At 46.5% G+C, this 13,047-nt stretch overlaps 1 protein-coding gene across 17 annotated transcripts in view; it reads right to left on the bottom strand.

Moving 5' to 3' along the window:
* Window positions 1-13,047, bottom strand: part of CLASP1 (cytoplasmic linker associated protein 1) — a 267,247-nt gene that overhangs the window by 17,983 nt on the left and 236,217 nt on the right. For all 17 annotated transcript variants that reach the window (XM_038564898.1, XM_038564899.1, XM_038564902.1 and 14 more), the window contains 2 exons: window positions 12,517-12,707; window positions 10,672-10,800 (listed from right to left, as the gene is read on the bottom strand). In XM_038564898.1, coding sequence (XP_038420826.1) covers window positions 10,672-10,800; window positions 12,517-12,707 — 320 coding nt within the window. The remainder of the gene's footprint in view (window positions 1-10,671; window positions 10,801-12,516; window positions 12,708-13,047) is intronic.

Below are 13,047 nucleotides of genomic sequence, written 5' to 3'. Positions count from 1 at the left end.
GGAGGGGCTGCTATCTCCTTAAGGCACTGACCAAAGTCTAGGGTCTCGTTCAAAAAGCTCACACTCCCATCACCTGGCCAGCACGCTCATGGACACAACACATACACTGTGGGGGCAAAGACTGGGATTATGTATTAATCCTTTCAGGAGTCAAAACAGGGACAACGAACAGCACATTCAAGGGTGAATACTGTGTACATGTGAGAAGACAGCTGTCGAGAACATCCATGATTTACCTGTGTTTATTATATATGTGAAAGGTCAGGCTTGGGTAAAAGAATCTTATTCTCAATAAGCCCATAACAGCGATTCTTCTTTTTTTGTGTGTGTGATTTTTCTTTCTTACAACAATTCCCCCTGCCTTCTGTCTTGTGCTCTGTGTGTCAGGGACCAAGCTCAGACCTCAGGCCACAAGAATGAGGATGACGGTGGGCCCTGGAGTCCCCGCCTCAAGGTGCTGGGCAGGGTGGGCCACTCTGTGCAGAGGGGCAGCATGAGGTTACAAAGCCCCAGGGGGCTGTGGACCAGGCAACAAAAGCAAACAGGGACCGGAGGGTGGGGAGCAGCAGCTCTCTACCTGTAGAGCATCCTGCAGTTGGCCAGTAGATGAAAGGAAGTTGGTGAGGGACGTGACGCAAAACGAATGTCTGGGGAAGGCTTCCTGGGTGTTCTGCAGGGATGCCTTCTGGTTCAAGGGCCCTTGGTCATGCAGAGCCAGCCCACCATGCCTCTGCCTCCTTCGCAGTAGGCAAGTGGTCTGGGTTAGCCAGGCAGTGAGCTCAGCCTCCCCAGGTACCTCAATACAAGCAAGCAGACTGCCCTGTCAGCAGGCATGCACTCAGTCACACTGAGTTCATCGCCCTCCACTTTACATATATAGGACAATGAGACGATTTAAAGACAGCCCACTGTGATTTTATTCTTGCCAAATCAATCTCCTCAATCAATCTCAAAAGGCACAGCTTTTTCCACACAGGTGGCCCTGGTGTGCACACATGACCTTTAACCTTTCAGCCCAAGAAGGGCAACCCCAGAGTTGCATGGGCACATTCTCAGTCTCTGAGCACCATGTGGCAGACAAACCTGAGTTCATTCCTCTGGCAAGATGCTCAATCGGTCTGAGCCTCAATTTTTAAAAAATTCTAAAATGGGGATTTAAAAAATGACAACCCTGACCAAATACTGGAGTAAAAGAGACAACCTACCACTGCCTGCAGCTAAGGGGCCCCCAAGGGCAGAGTGGAGGATCCAGGGGCTCTGAGGCCACCAAGAGAGCTGAGCTCTGACCAGAGGACCCCTCCGACCTGGCCTAGCACCCACATCAAGTGGGTGGGACATTGCCAAGACTCTCTAAGAAGCTAACCCAAAACAAGGCCCAAGTCTGTCAAGACGGCATGCAAGGCCAGCAAGGCTTGGCTCCTGCCTGCCCATTTAGTGGGGTTTATGCCCTCCCTGTGCCCTGGTCAAGCTGAGGGCTCACCCTGCACATGCCCTGCAGGCCACTTTTCAGAGCCCTGGACTAGCCCTCTCCACTCCTCCTCACTGTTGCTCACTTGTGCTCTTCACCTGGCTGGCCCAGGTCACCCTTCAGGACTCATTGGCTGTAGTATGGCTCTGGGAAGCCTCGAGTGCACACCTTCATCACTGCACTCAAACACCCAGCTGGAGTGGTCTCTCCCAGTACACTCTAAGTCCCCTGAAGGCGAGATCTTATCTCAGTCATACTTTCACCCTCTGCGCCCAGTGTCATGTCCAATACACACGAGGTGCTCAGTGAATGTTTGTCAAATGAATTCCCCCACAGTGTATGTATTTTTAAAAATGCTCATGACTGGCAAAGTCACCTCTGGGGCATGCCTCACTGATTTGCATTTACATGTTCCAACCGAAGAGCTAGCCCAGAAAATGAGGAGGAAGCAAGATATCTATAAATGACCAACTTGAGCCTTGGGCAAAATCAACTGTGGAAGGCCTAGAGGGTTCCATTCCAGGTGTCACGCCTGAAAGGCAACAGCTCTGTCCTTTGGAAAAGAGACTCTGGTTCAGGTTCACTTTTTCTAGTAATCAACTGTTTGAAGAGGGGGCAGTGTATTTCTTAGAAGACTACCACCATGCCACGAATTACCTTAAGATAAAGTGCTTCTCTTCCTCCTCAGCACACGCACATCCCTCTGGTTGCTCTATGTCCATGGTGTACTAGGCACGTGGCTGAGTTCCGCACCGCTAAGCAGACAGTGGAAGTGTTGGGGGGTGGGGGGGCTGTCCATCTCTTTTCTAAGCTGTTCTCACAGGGAGACCATGCTCTCACAGGGAAACCCATGCCCTTCTGCTGTGTGAAACCACTGTTTGTAAGTACCCTAACATACTGCTCAGGAAGTGTGGTACTGAGTGAGGAAACTTGTATCTTAATTTTCAAACGTGGGTAAAAAAATAGCAGGGTCAGGAAACGCTGGGTGACTACACAGAGAGAGCCAAGGCAAAAAACACTGATGCACAGGAATCCATGCTGAAGATCCTGCTGGGAGCTGGGCAGCAGCTCAGTGGGTGCAAAGACAGGCTTGGAAACAGCCTGGGATTCAAGGGTCACAGTGCCACTTAACAGTCCTGGCGGGACCAACCCAATATGCCCCCCACCCCCCGACCCTCACGGTGAGAACTCCATCTCATCGTTAAGGTGTCCTTCTCCTCCCCTCCTGCCTCTCCGTGCTCTCTTGTCATTCAGCTGAAAGGGAGCTACCTACAGTCAGATGCTAGGCCCAGACTTTCACATCTGCTGGGCTGAAACCCAAACCCAAGGCAAACTTCCTCTTATAAAACTCCACCAATTCCCCATGTCACCCACGTGAAGCATTTAATCGAATGTACCTAATGTAAAAAGGTTTACAAAAAAATATCTGAAAATAAAAATCCAGAAGGTGTACTTCAAGATGGCAGGTTTGAGGCCTTCTCTCTTCCTGAGGTTATAGAAAGTTTCCCAGGACAGATATCATTTTTGGCAAGCTGCCTCAATCACGGTGAACTTTAGGTTTTGCCTCTGTGTTCTATGTAACATAAGAAGCAAAGATTATAAATGTAAGCAAACAGACAGCAAAAGTAAACATGGGCACTAGAAAGAAAAAAAAAAAAAGGAGAACAATACTTTTTAGTAGACAAGGTGGCCAGAAGTGGTAAGGATTTTAAAAAGGGGGATGGGGCATATTTATGACAAAACAGCATCAAGCAGGTTATAATCCACCTTGAAGTGATCAAAACTGTTCCAAGTCTGATTTTGCTACAGTCTGATTAGGAACATAAGGATTCTTTCTTTTCAAAGTTAGTGAAATAATAGTAGCTAGCTAGAAAAAGCATAATCTCCTCAACTAACTTTTAAAAAAAATGAGATTACTCAGAATATTAATGAATGTTTGCTTAAAGATAAGGTTTCTTCTAGAGCACAGAACCTGTCAAAAATTTGGATTTTGTGTTTTAAGTTCGCAAAGTTTGATTTGGCTCTGTCACAGACATGCCATAAAAATTGGTTCAATTAAAAAAGAAATTTTTTAATGCATAAAAAAAAAAAAAGAAAAAACAACAAGCAAATGTTCCTAAACAATGACAATCAAAGGAGTCTTCCGGGTGGGGCATACATAGTTTTGTGCTGTAATCCTGTGGAAGCTAAGAAAAAGCATGATGCCACCTTCTGGGGAAAAGCTGGAAAGACCTTATACAAATGGGATCCACACAGAGTTTTGGGATCCACCAGGATCCTGGTGGGAGTCGGCCACAGGTGAGGGATTGGCACTGCTATAAATGCCAGGGTTACGGTAGAGTGCCAGCATGGGCCGGGACCTGCCTGTGGGTCCTCACTTAGCTAGGCTCAGTACCATAACAGAGGGAGGAAAGAAAAAAAGCTCCAGGTTCAACATCCATAGGCCTGAGTTTTGGACCTGATTCTATCATCAGCTAGTGAGACAGTCTGGGGAGAAATTTCTTCTACCTTCCAAGCCTCAGGTTCCCTCATCAGAAACATTAGGGGAAGAATGTAAACCAAGAATTTTCTTATCTTGGGTTATATATAGTCTTATTTCCCACCCCTACTTGACACATGCTGTTCCTTGGAAAAAAAAAAAAAAAAAACCACACACGAAAAATTTCAGGAGGCCAAGTCTGAATGAAATGATGTCTAGCAAGAGGACCATCACATCCCTGCCTGGAAGGCAGACTCAGAGCAACACACACTCTCTCAAATGCATTAAGGCAGTTAAGGGGGAGACTCCTGTCCTACCCCAAGGGGCAGAATTAGGACCAAGAGGAGAAAGTGCTGAGGAGTCAGAAGGGTCCAGAGCCTAGGAGGGTACCACAGATACAGGACTGGCCAGTCTCTCAGGAGGGATGGAAGAGACCACCTAAATCTCAGATGGGAACCTGGGCAGCACACAGAAGCCTCCTCCACTGCATCTCCAATGTCCATCTCTCAAATCTCATGGTGTTTTCCTGCCTGAAGGGGACAAGTGACAGCTACTCTAGCGTAGACCTGGATAGATTTGGCCATGCAGCAGCCCCAAGACTAAAGCTGTGCTTTCCATTGGGTTAAGTTTGCTCACCCAAATTTATTTTATTTTAAAAAAGATTTTATTTATTTATTCATGAGATACACACATAGAGGCAGAGACGCAGGAAGAGGGAGAAGCAGGCTCCATGCAGGGAGCCCAACGTGGGACTCAATCTTGGGTCTCTGGGATCACCCCCTGAGCCAAAGGTAGACGCTCAACCACCGAGTCACCCAGGAGTCCCACTCATTTAAATTTAAATAGCCTTCTTAGACGTATTTAGGAAAGTGCAGTTGTATCTGCTTTGTATATAATGTAAAAAGCTTGCCAACAATTCTGTCAGCATCTGCCTACTTTCTTCAGTGGAAAAAGAGAGAAAGGATAGTCCCTTCGGTTTTTTAGCAATGAGCCCTGCAGGGCAGGACACATCCCTGCTACCCTGGTTGACCCAGTGTACGTGTGTTCTAGAGACCCAAACGCACCTGGGGCTTGCCCACAGTCACGTACCCAGTAAAAGGCAGGAGGAGGATGAGAACCCAGGACTTCAAAGTCTCAACTCAACACTCTGATGTTGAACAATGGCCCTCTTGCCTGTTTCTGAGTAGGCGGACTTTCCTGAAGCTACAGGAGCTAAAGGGCAGGAGTCACGTCCGCCTCCTAGGAGGGCCAGTCCACCAGAGGGGAGCAGCTGCTCCCTCACCCTGAATAACACTGCAACGGCAGCTGGCGCTGCCATTCAGAACCAGACCCTCTGCTTGGCACCTCACAACAACCCTTCGAGGTAGAACACGGTATCTCTGCTTGACGTTCAGAACACGACGGCAGTCTGGGTCTCAGGGAGTCAACCCAGGCATGTCTTTGAAGCCCATGCTCCTTCCTCCTGGCTGTGCTGCCCAGCTCACTGTTAGAATCATCTCCCTAACTACTCCTTGCAGCCAATCTCGGGTTCTAACTACCTCAGGCAGTTTTCCTGGACTCTTCCAGCCCACTTCAAACTCCTAGGGCTTCTCACTCTGAACCATGTTTGCTTTAACCTCAACTAAACCATGAGCTCCTTGAAGACTGGAGCCCTGCCCCCTGCCCCCCACCTCCTGCCTCCAATAATAAAACATTTACCAGAGTTTGTGCTATTAGTGTCAGACTGTTGGCTTGGCAACTATTAACCTTTCCATGATTATATAGGTTTCTGGTTTTGCCTTTCTGTTAAAAAGCAAAAACTTGCAAAGGAAATAGGGTTTCTAGCCACATCCTGAGACTGAGTCAGGGAAAAGGTGCATATTTAGAACCTACAAGGGTTAAGATTTGTTACTCAATAGCAACTTTTAGTACTTTGAGGCTAGATGAGACCCAGATAATCATCTAATCCACTCCCTGCACTAACAGATAAGAAAAACCAAGGTCTGGAGAGGTGAAGTAATTTCTCCAGGTCCACATAATGCATTGTTCTGCAGAGCCAACTGACACACGGCTGCTGCCCCCAGAGAGGCTTCTAAGGACCATTCCAGAGTGTAGAGGATCTGGTTAAGTCGTGGTCAGATAGTGACTTTATTTTTTTTTTTTTCAATTTTTATTTATTTATGATAGTCACAGAGAGAGAGAGAGAGAGGCAGAGACATAGGCCGAGGGAGAGGCAGGCTCCATGCACCGGGAACCCGACGTGGGATTCAATCCCGGGTCTCCAGGATCGCGCCCTGGGCCAAAGGCAGGCGCCAAACCGCTGCGCCACCCAGGGATCCCAGATAGTGACTTTAATTGGTAGAATCTGAAAGAGAATTATCAGCTCGCTAAAATAAAATGTCTTCCCTCTGACACACTACTGCTCTTCTCTTGCCATATCTGTCAAAAGGACTACATGAGACCCACCACACCAGCAGGGTAAAGCGGAAGCAAGAACTCTAGTTCCTCAAATGTTTTATTTTAAAAATTAATTCCTTGAAATCCTAAAACATACAATTAACTAGAAATGATTTAAAAAGAGAACCCTAAAAGACAAAACATTGTTTTATATTTTATCTAAGAATCCAACTTCCCCAAGGAAATCAAAACACCCGAGGCTGGGCTGTGATGCCCGGCACACCCAAGTCTTTGTGCATGGCAGGAAATGTTTGGTGACCCAGTGCAGGACATATTGTGATGCTAATATTTTCTTCTTTAATTGATAAATATAACCCAATATTCACTAATGTGGACAAGTTCAAGAAAAACTAAGCCTAGAGATCAAAAAGTTTCAATTAGAGAATATCTTCAAGATATAGAGTTGGTGCTTCTTTCCAGTTTAAATAAACATTTACCAAGCACTTTCAAATCTGGGTCTCTATGTAAGACATAATTCCTGGGAACAATAGCTGTTCTTACATCACATGTGTATAAAATGATTCATAATTAGTGTGCCAATTGTTTACCAAGAAAGAGGTGCTTCAGAAGAAGATAAGGATGTCTAAAACCAGTTTCATGTGGCGATACTCATGCGGCATCCGACACTTTCCAAACCGTCATGCCTTTGGGTTTTATGACAGTCATGTTTTACAGGGTCATATACAGATGATGAGACCCAACAACGCAGCTGGACAGGACACAAGCTGGTCTAAACACCAGGTTTCCTGCCTCAGGAGTCATACCCCATGCTGACCCCAGAAGCCATTCATACCATCAATTCTCTTATCAAATCCCTCCTCATCGATGAAGGAGATATTCAGCACCAGCCTGAATAGACTGCAAATTCTAAGATGAGAAGAGTTAAAATCAATGAAGTTTTTTTTTTTTTTGAAGTTTTCCTTCAAAACAGAAAATGAGCTTCAGATTTCTGAAAGTTCCTACCAATAATGAGCACTTTAAGATGTTTGCCATGACCTAACCCTACTGAAAAACCACAGTGACTTTGTTAATGAGTCACTGAAACTCAGTAGCAAAATTTATTTACTAAAAAGATAAAAAACAAGGAGTGAGATAATGAAGGAGATGTACTTATTCAAGTAAGGAACAGGAAAACGTGTCTAAACTGACTCACACCAACTTCCTAAATAGAAACTCTGAAGTGGTATCTAATTCCCCCATGGTGCTTTACTGGGTCTGCACAGCTGAAGATGGGTGAGGTCTGAGTGAGGCCTAGCACGGTATATTTTCAACATGTAACAGAAATGTTTTGCATGGACTGTTCCTCTTAAAAGATCCTGAGAAACCAGACTTTTGCTCAAAGGATGGGAATACAAGCCATCTTATCGTTAGCCCTGCCCTGCTCATCTTCCTTAAGAACTTTTCTCACTGCTGCAGTCCCGGAACAATTGTAAGGTGTCTTGTGGCATGGCTGCCACCAATGTGGGTGCGGGAGGTCATCTGGTGCTGAGGTCTCAGAGTGGTTTGTGTCAGCCTGCCGAGTCTCATGTCCTTCATGTCCTGCGAAAACCTGGGTTCTGTCTGTGAATACAAAACCCCCTAGCTTCCTATGAGATGGAAGTTCCAGGAGCGCTCCAAAGAATGAACATACTTGGGAAATACTAATTAGCTGGGAGGGCAGACTCCGCCTCTGTAGGACCAGTACCGGTCACTGGGAGTTTCTGGCCAAGGGACAGAATGAGGCTTCACAAGGAGAACGCCAAGGGCACCAAGTCAAGGTGAGCGTGAAGGTACGCAAAGCAGGGGAGGCCTGCCAGTAGGCACTCCTTTATTTGGAACACAGTGTTTTCCCTACCTGCTTTATCAGGCAATCAGTGACAGCAGCGTGGAGACCCAGGTTACTCCAATTCCATGACAAGTGAACACTGCTAGGTTTACTTTAAGCAATAGGCACGTCCCTTAGGCAACTGAAAGGACTTCACACATAAGAATTTTCTCTCCGAAATTTCTCATTTTACAGGAAGGAAAAAACCCCTAAAACGAGATCCCTCAAGAAAACGGCTAAAAGCAAAGAGATGATTTAATTCTGCTCACTTGTACTTCTTAGGGTCAGAGTGTCAAAGTTTCAGATCAGGATGCTGACTTTAAGCACAGGCATCTTCCAAGGGGATAGGTACTAAGTGCCACACACTTAGTCAAGGGTTTCACCTTGATGCCACATTCTACCTATATCCTCTACTGAGGAAATAACTGACATCAGATATTTGCAAAAAAAAAAAAAATCAACATGACTTCTTTTTAAGATAGATTTATTTATTTACTTATTTGAGAGAGAGAGAGAGAGTGCGAGCGAGCATGAGAATGGGAGAGGCAGAGAGAGGAGGAGCCTCTCAAGCAGACTCCATGCTCAACATGGAGCCCAATGAGGGGCTCGATCTCATGACCCTGAGATCATGACCTGAACTGAAACCAAGAGTCGGATGCATAACTGACTGAGCTACCCAGGCACCCCTTACTTCATTTTTTGATCATATATTCTCATTAAGGAGACGCTATTATGGTTAAAAAAAAAAAAAAAAAAAAAAAAAAGGCCAGCACAGGTCAGGCCAGGTCAGGCCCCTTAAAAGAAACACATGACCTGCTTCACATCTTGGTTCTGCCAATGACTGCTGTGCATCACCTGACAAACCGTGGCATTTGGGGGACCCTCTTTCCTTGCTCAGAAGTAATAGTGTTGGCTATATTAGCTCAACTGGTCCTTACATTTTTAAAATGAGTTATTGTAAAGGGAAAGTGATCTGTTCAAACATGAGTGATTTTCACTATCACACAACTAAGCCAGAATTCGGGAGCATACACTATCAGTCTGAACACAAACCTATCACTTATGAAATTGTGTCATGCTAGGACTATCAGGCAGAGATACCTAGACAGAGCATGAGACCCCGACTCTTGTTATGTATGCAACTGTGGGGCGAATTTCCGGATCAAATCTGTCATTGTTTGGCAGCCATGTAACCACTAAACAGAGAAAAACCATGATTTTAGGGTCCAGATTCTTTTTGTAGACCTGTAAAAACTGTTCTCACTGCAATTCCCTTAATCCATGAATGTGTTCATGAGAGTCACGTGGGAGTGGAGAATGAACTGAACAAGTGGTTATGTCTCACTTTGGGGTCAAATCCACTCAAGTTTTCTAAAGTTCTAAGTACACAGTCCTATCTTCCACAGTGCCTTCTTTTCCGAAGGGTGTTGTACTTAGGAAAGCTCCATCCACTATTCTCCATAGGTTTCTAGACATCAAGGGACTGGTGGGCCATAGGGGCCAGACAATTCAGTAAGCGAGTGGATGAGGATTTGTTGCATATCCCTTCAAGGCCAGTCGTACACATGTGGGGAATAGAAACACGTCCTTCTGGCTCTCCAGGAGGCATCTGAGGTGCCAGGACAGTTTGCTAGCATTTTTCCGGATCTCACAGGCACAATGAGAGGGGAAGAAAGGGAGGAAGACCAATGTGGTGTAGCACCTGTCATTATACACAGCCCAGGAACCCTCCCTGGCTGTTTGACTTATTTGTGATTTATTTACTTACTTTGAGAGAAAGAGAGAGAACATGAGTGAGAGGGGGAGAGGGAGAAGGAGAGAATCTCAAGCAGAGTCCACACTGAGCATGGAGCCCCACATGGTGCTGGATCCCAGGACCCTGAGATCATGACCTGAGCCAAAACCCAGAGTCAGATGCATAACTAACTGAGCTACCCAGACGTCCCTGGCTGTCTCATTTAATTCTCACAAGAAACTATGACAGTACCAACTTCTATCTTATACACAAGCCCACTGAGGCACAGAAGCTGAAAGAATCTGTCGAAGTTGTAGAACAAGGAAGAGCTGCTCCTGGCACTTGCACATTTGTGTCTCCCAAGCCCACTGCAATCTCCCAACACCAGTCTGGTGGGTGCCAAATGCCACCAGTACATGGCAGACATCTACAGCCCTCCTTTTGACCATGCAAGAGGAACCACTGATTTGGGAAATCTCTCAGGGACAGGGCAGTGGAACAGGTGAGTTTCTGTACACGTAGAAAGGGAGTTGGGAACCTACCAAGAGGCACCATGCCTGCAACCACACCTGGGGTCAGCCATCATGCTAGCAGTGGGCTCTTTGCCCTGTAGCATGGTCTGGGCCAAGCTCAAAGGGAGCGACTCCCTGTCTTAGGCTGCACAGTGATCCACACTCCTCTCTTCCCACATCTTCACTGCATCCCCAGACCCATCTGCTCAGTATTCCTAGGCCAGAGGCCTGGCTCACCTCCTTATGGGAGTCTTTATGGGCTTCCAGAGTCTTCATAATGGTCAGCTCGGCGTAGTTTTTAAATCTTGCTGGCTGGTTTCTCAGAATTTCCCGTAAAACTCTCAGTGCTAGTGCTCGGATGGAATGCTGGAGTGTAAGAGGAAAGGAAGACATTAGCAAGCAACACCCAGTGCTTCACTGAACTTACTAGCCGGCAGCATCCGGCAGGGCCAAGCACCCAGCCCCGAGCTTCCCTGGCACTTTGCTGGCACCTCAACACAGATCACATTGTTTACAAGGCACAGGCTGAGGCGGATACCTCCATGAGGCAGGCGCTGTGCTGATGCCGACATTCCCAGGACCCAGCACCTGAGAGGGACCTGATGAAGGTTTCTGGACTGAGCCAAGTGAGGACCAAATGAGACCAAATGAAGATGATGCATCTAAGTTCATTATCAATCTCCTGGGGAATGTCCAGATTTCCTGAGGCTTAAATATGCAAATTACCCTTTTGTAAAAGTTACAAAAAGAACAGGCAAAAAGCATGTAACCATTTCATCCATATGACCTTTAAGACCTTTAAGACTGCGGACAGAGAGAGCACTGCAGACCTGTCCTTACTCTTGACCTTCTGTGTGCTGAGATACCAAGGGAAGGGAATGTGTACACGCCTTGAGCTGTCTGAGGCCCGAGACTCACCATTTGGAGGAAAGCCACTGCAAACAGACTCCTAATCTCAATAAAAGAAAATGAGGTTTACACCAAACAGAGCCAAAAAGTACATCCTGCTTCTTCGTCACTCATCTGTACAGTTCACACACTAACACACCATCTACCTGCCCTCTACACGACATCACTTTATCACCCAACAAAGCCTGACCAGGCAGATATGCTTCGGCAGCCAATACTTTGTTGTAAGGGAAGTTAATACAGCTTTTTTGTCACTGTATTTCTTGTGTACTCACCCCTACACCAAACCATTAACCTGAAGCATCAGAAAGAAATCAGAGTCATCATGACACTCCCCAACCCTCCAGCACCTGTCTTCCATCAACATGACCCCAAGGTGATCTTTACCGTGGGCTGTGTTGAGATTCCTCCAAATCCACCTGGTCCTGCCCCTGAACTCTTCACCACGCTGGCTTCATTGCTACCTCTGCCAGCTGACACAAAGCCCGGGGCAGAGATAGACTTTTACATCTAGAGTTGAATATAGACAATTCCCAACATATGTTGCTGTCTCTGTATAAGCGATGAGCGCTCAGATGGGAGAAGGCAGGGCTCTGACCAGGTTAGTCCTCCTTTCAGAGTCATCTTGCACAGTGCCATGTGTGGATTACAGACCAGGCACGGCACAAATGCCTCATGGGCCACGTTTAAATGTCACGGTGCAAAGAGAGTTTTTTATTTTGAAAATAATAGAAGATATCTAACACTTGTTGCTTGACCAATGACGATGACTGGCACTGCTCATATATGCAGGGCTGAATCTACACAGAATTTCATGGAGGCAGCATCCAATAGGGTCTTTTAAAAAATGAACTTCCCTCTTTCTTAGTCACACATGAAACAGAAAAAAAGCTCACTGTGAAAAACCACTCCATGCTAACAAAGTTGCAAGAAATTTGGGTTCAACAAAGTAACCTAAAGCAGGAACAGGTTTTCTACCAGGTCCTATCTGGTTACAGAAAACACTTGCATATAGTAAGCCGAGAATGGGGCCTCTCTCTGACAAATGTTTTGATGTCAACAGTAGGCACAATACAGAAGATAAAGTCGAAGCCAAACACAAGGAGAGCAGGACTCAATAACCTGTCCCATGGGAAGGGGGAATGTCAAGATGAGGAAGGGGCGGGGCCTCACATCTTTATCCCCGAGCGTCTCCAGCAGCAGGAGCAGAATGGTCTTAAAATGTTCCTCCCAGACGCCCAGGCTGTCTTCCCGAGTGATCTTGAGCAGCTCCAGCAGGGCGCCTTTCCGTTCCTCTACCCGCTCGTTGTGGTTGGACAGCTCTTTCAGGAGGTCGGCCACCAAGTCAGAATGGTCAATGGGCACTGAAGAGACAGCGAAACAAGTCCCATCACCAGACATGTACCCCGGGGAACACCTGGCCTTGGTGATGCTCAACTCCCCTCCATCGCTCTCTGCTCTCCCGAGGCAGCCTCTCCTCCATCACTGCTGCCATGCTCTCCACTCTGCTTGGTACCACTTCACTCTTTACACCCTCTTTACACCGCCTCACCAAATATAGAAAGAGATGTGAGAACAGGTATCAAGTACCAATACCAACATTTTTACCCTTCCTTTCCATCTTTTGCCCCCCCTCTTATTTCAGAAAAACAGAAGGAATCATCTAAAAGTCCTTCCCTGGGTCCTGTCAGGACATGTGTCTTC

This window comes from Canis lupus, chromosome 19 (assembly GCF_011100685.1).
Source record: "Canis lupus familiaris isolate Mischka breed German Shepherd chromosome 19, alternate assembly UU_Cfam_GSD_1.0, whole genome shotgun sequence".
NCBI classification, from domain to species: Eukaryota; Metazoa; Chordata; class Mammalia; order Carnivora; family Canidae; genus Canis; species Canis lupus.
The sequence above is the reverse complement of the archived record's forward strand: the minus strand, read 5'-3'. Positions and strand labels throughout refer to the sequence as shown.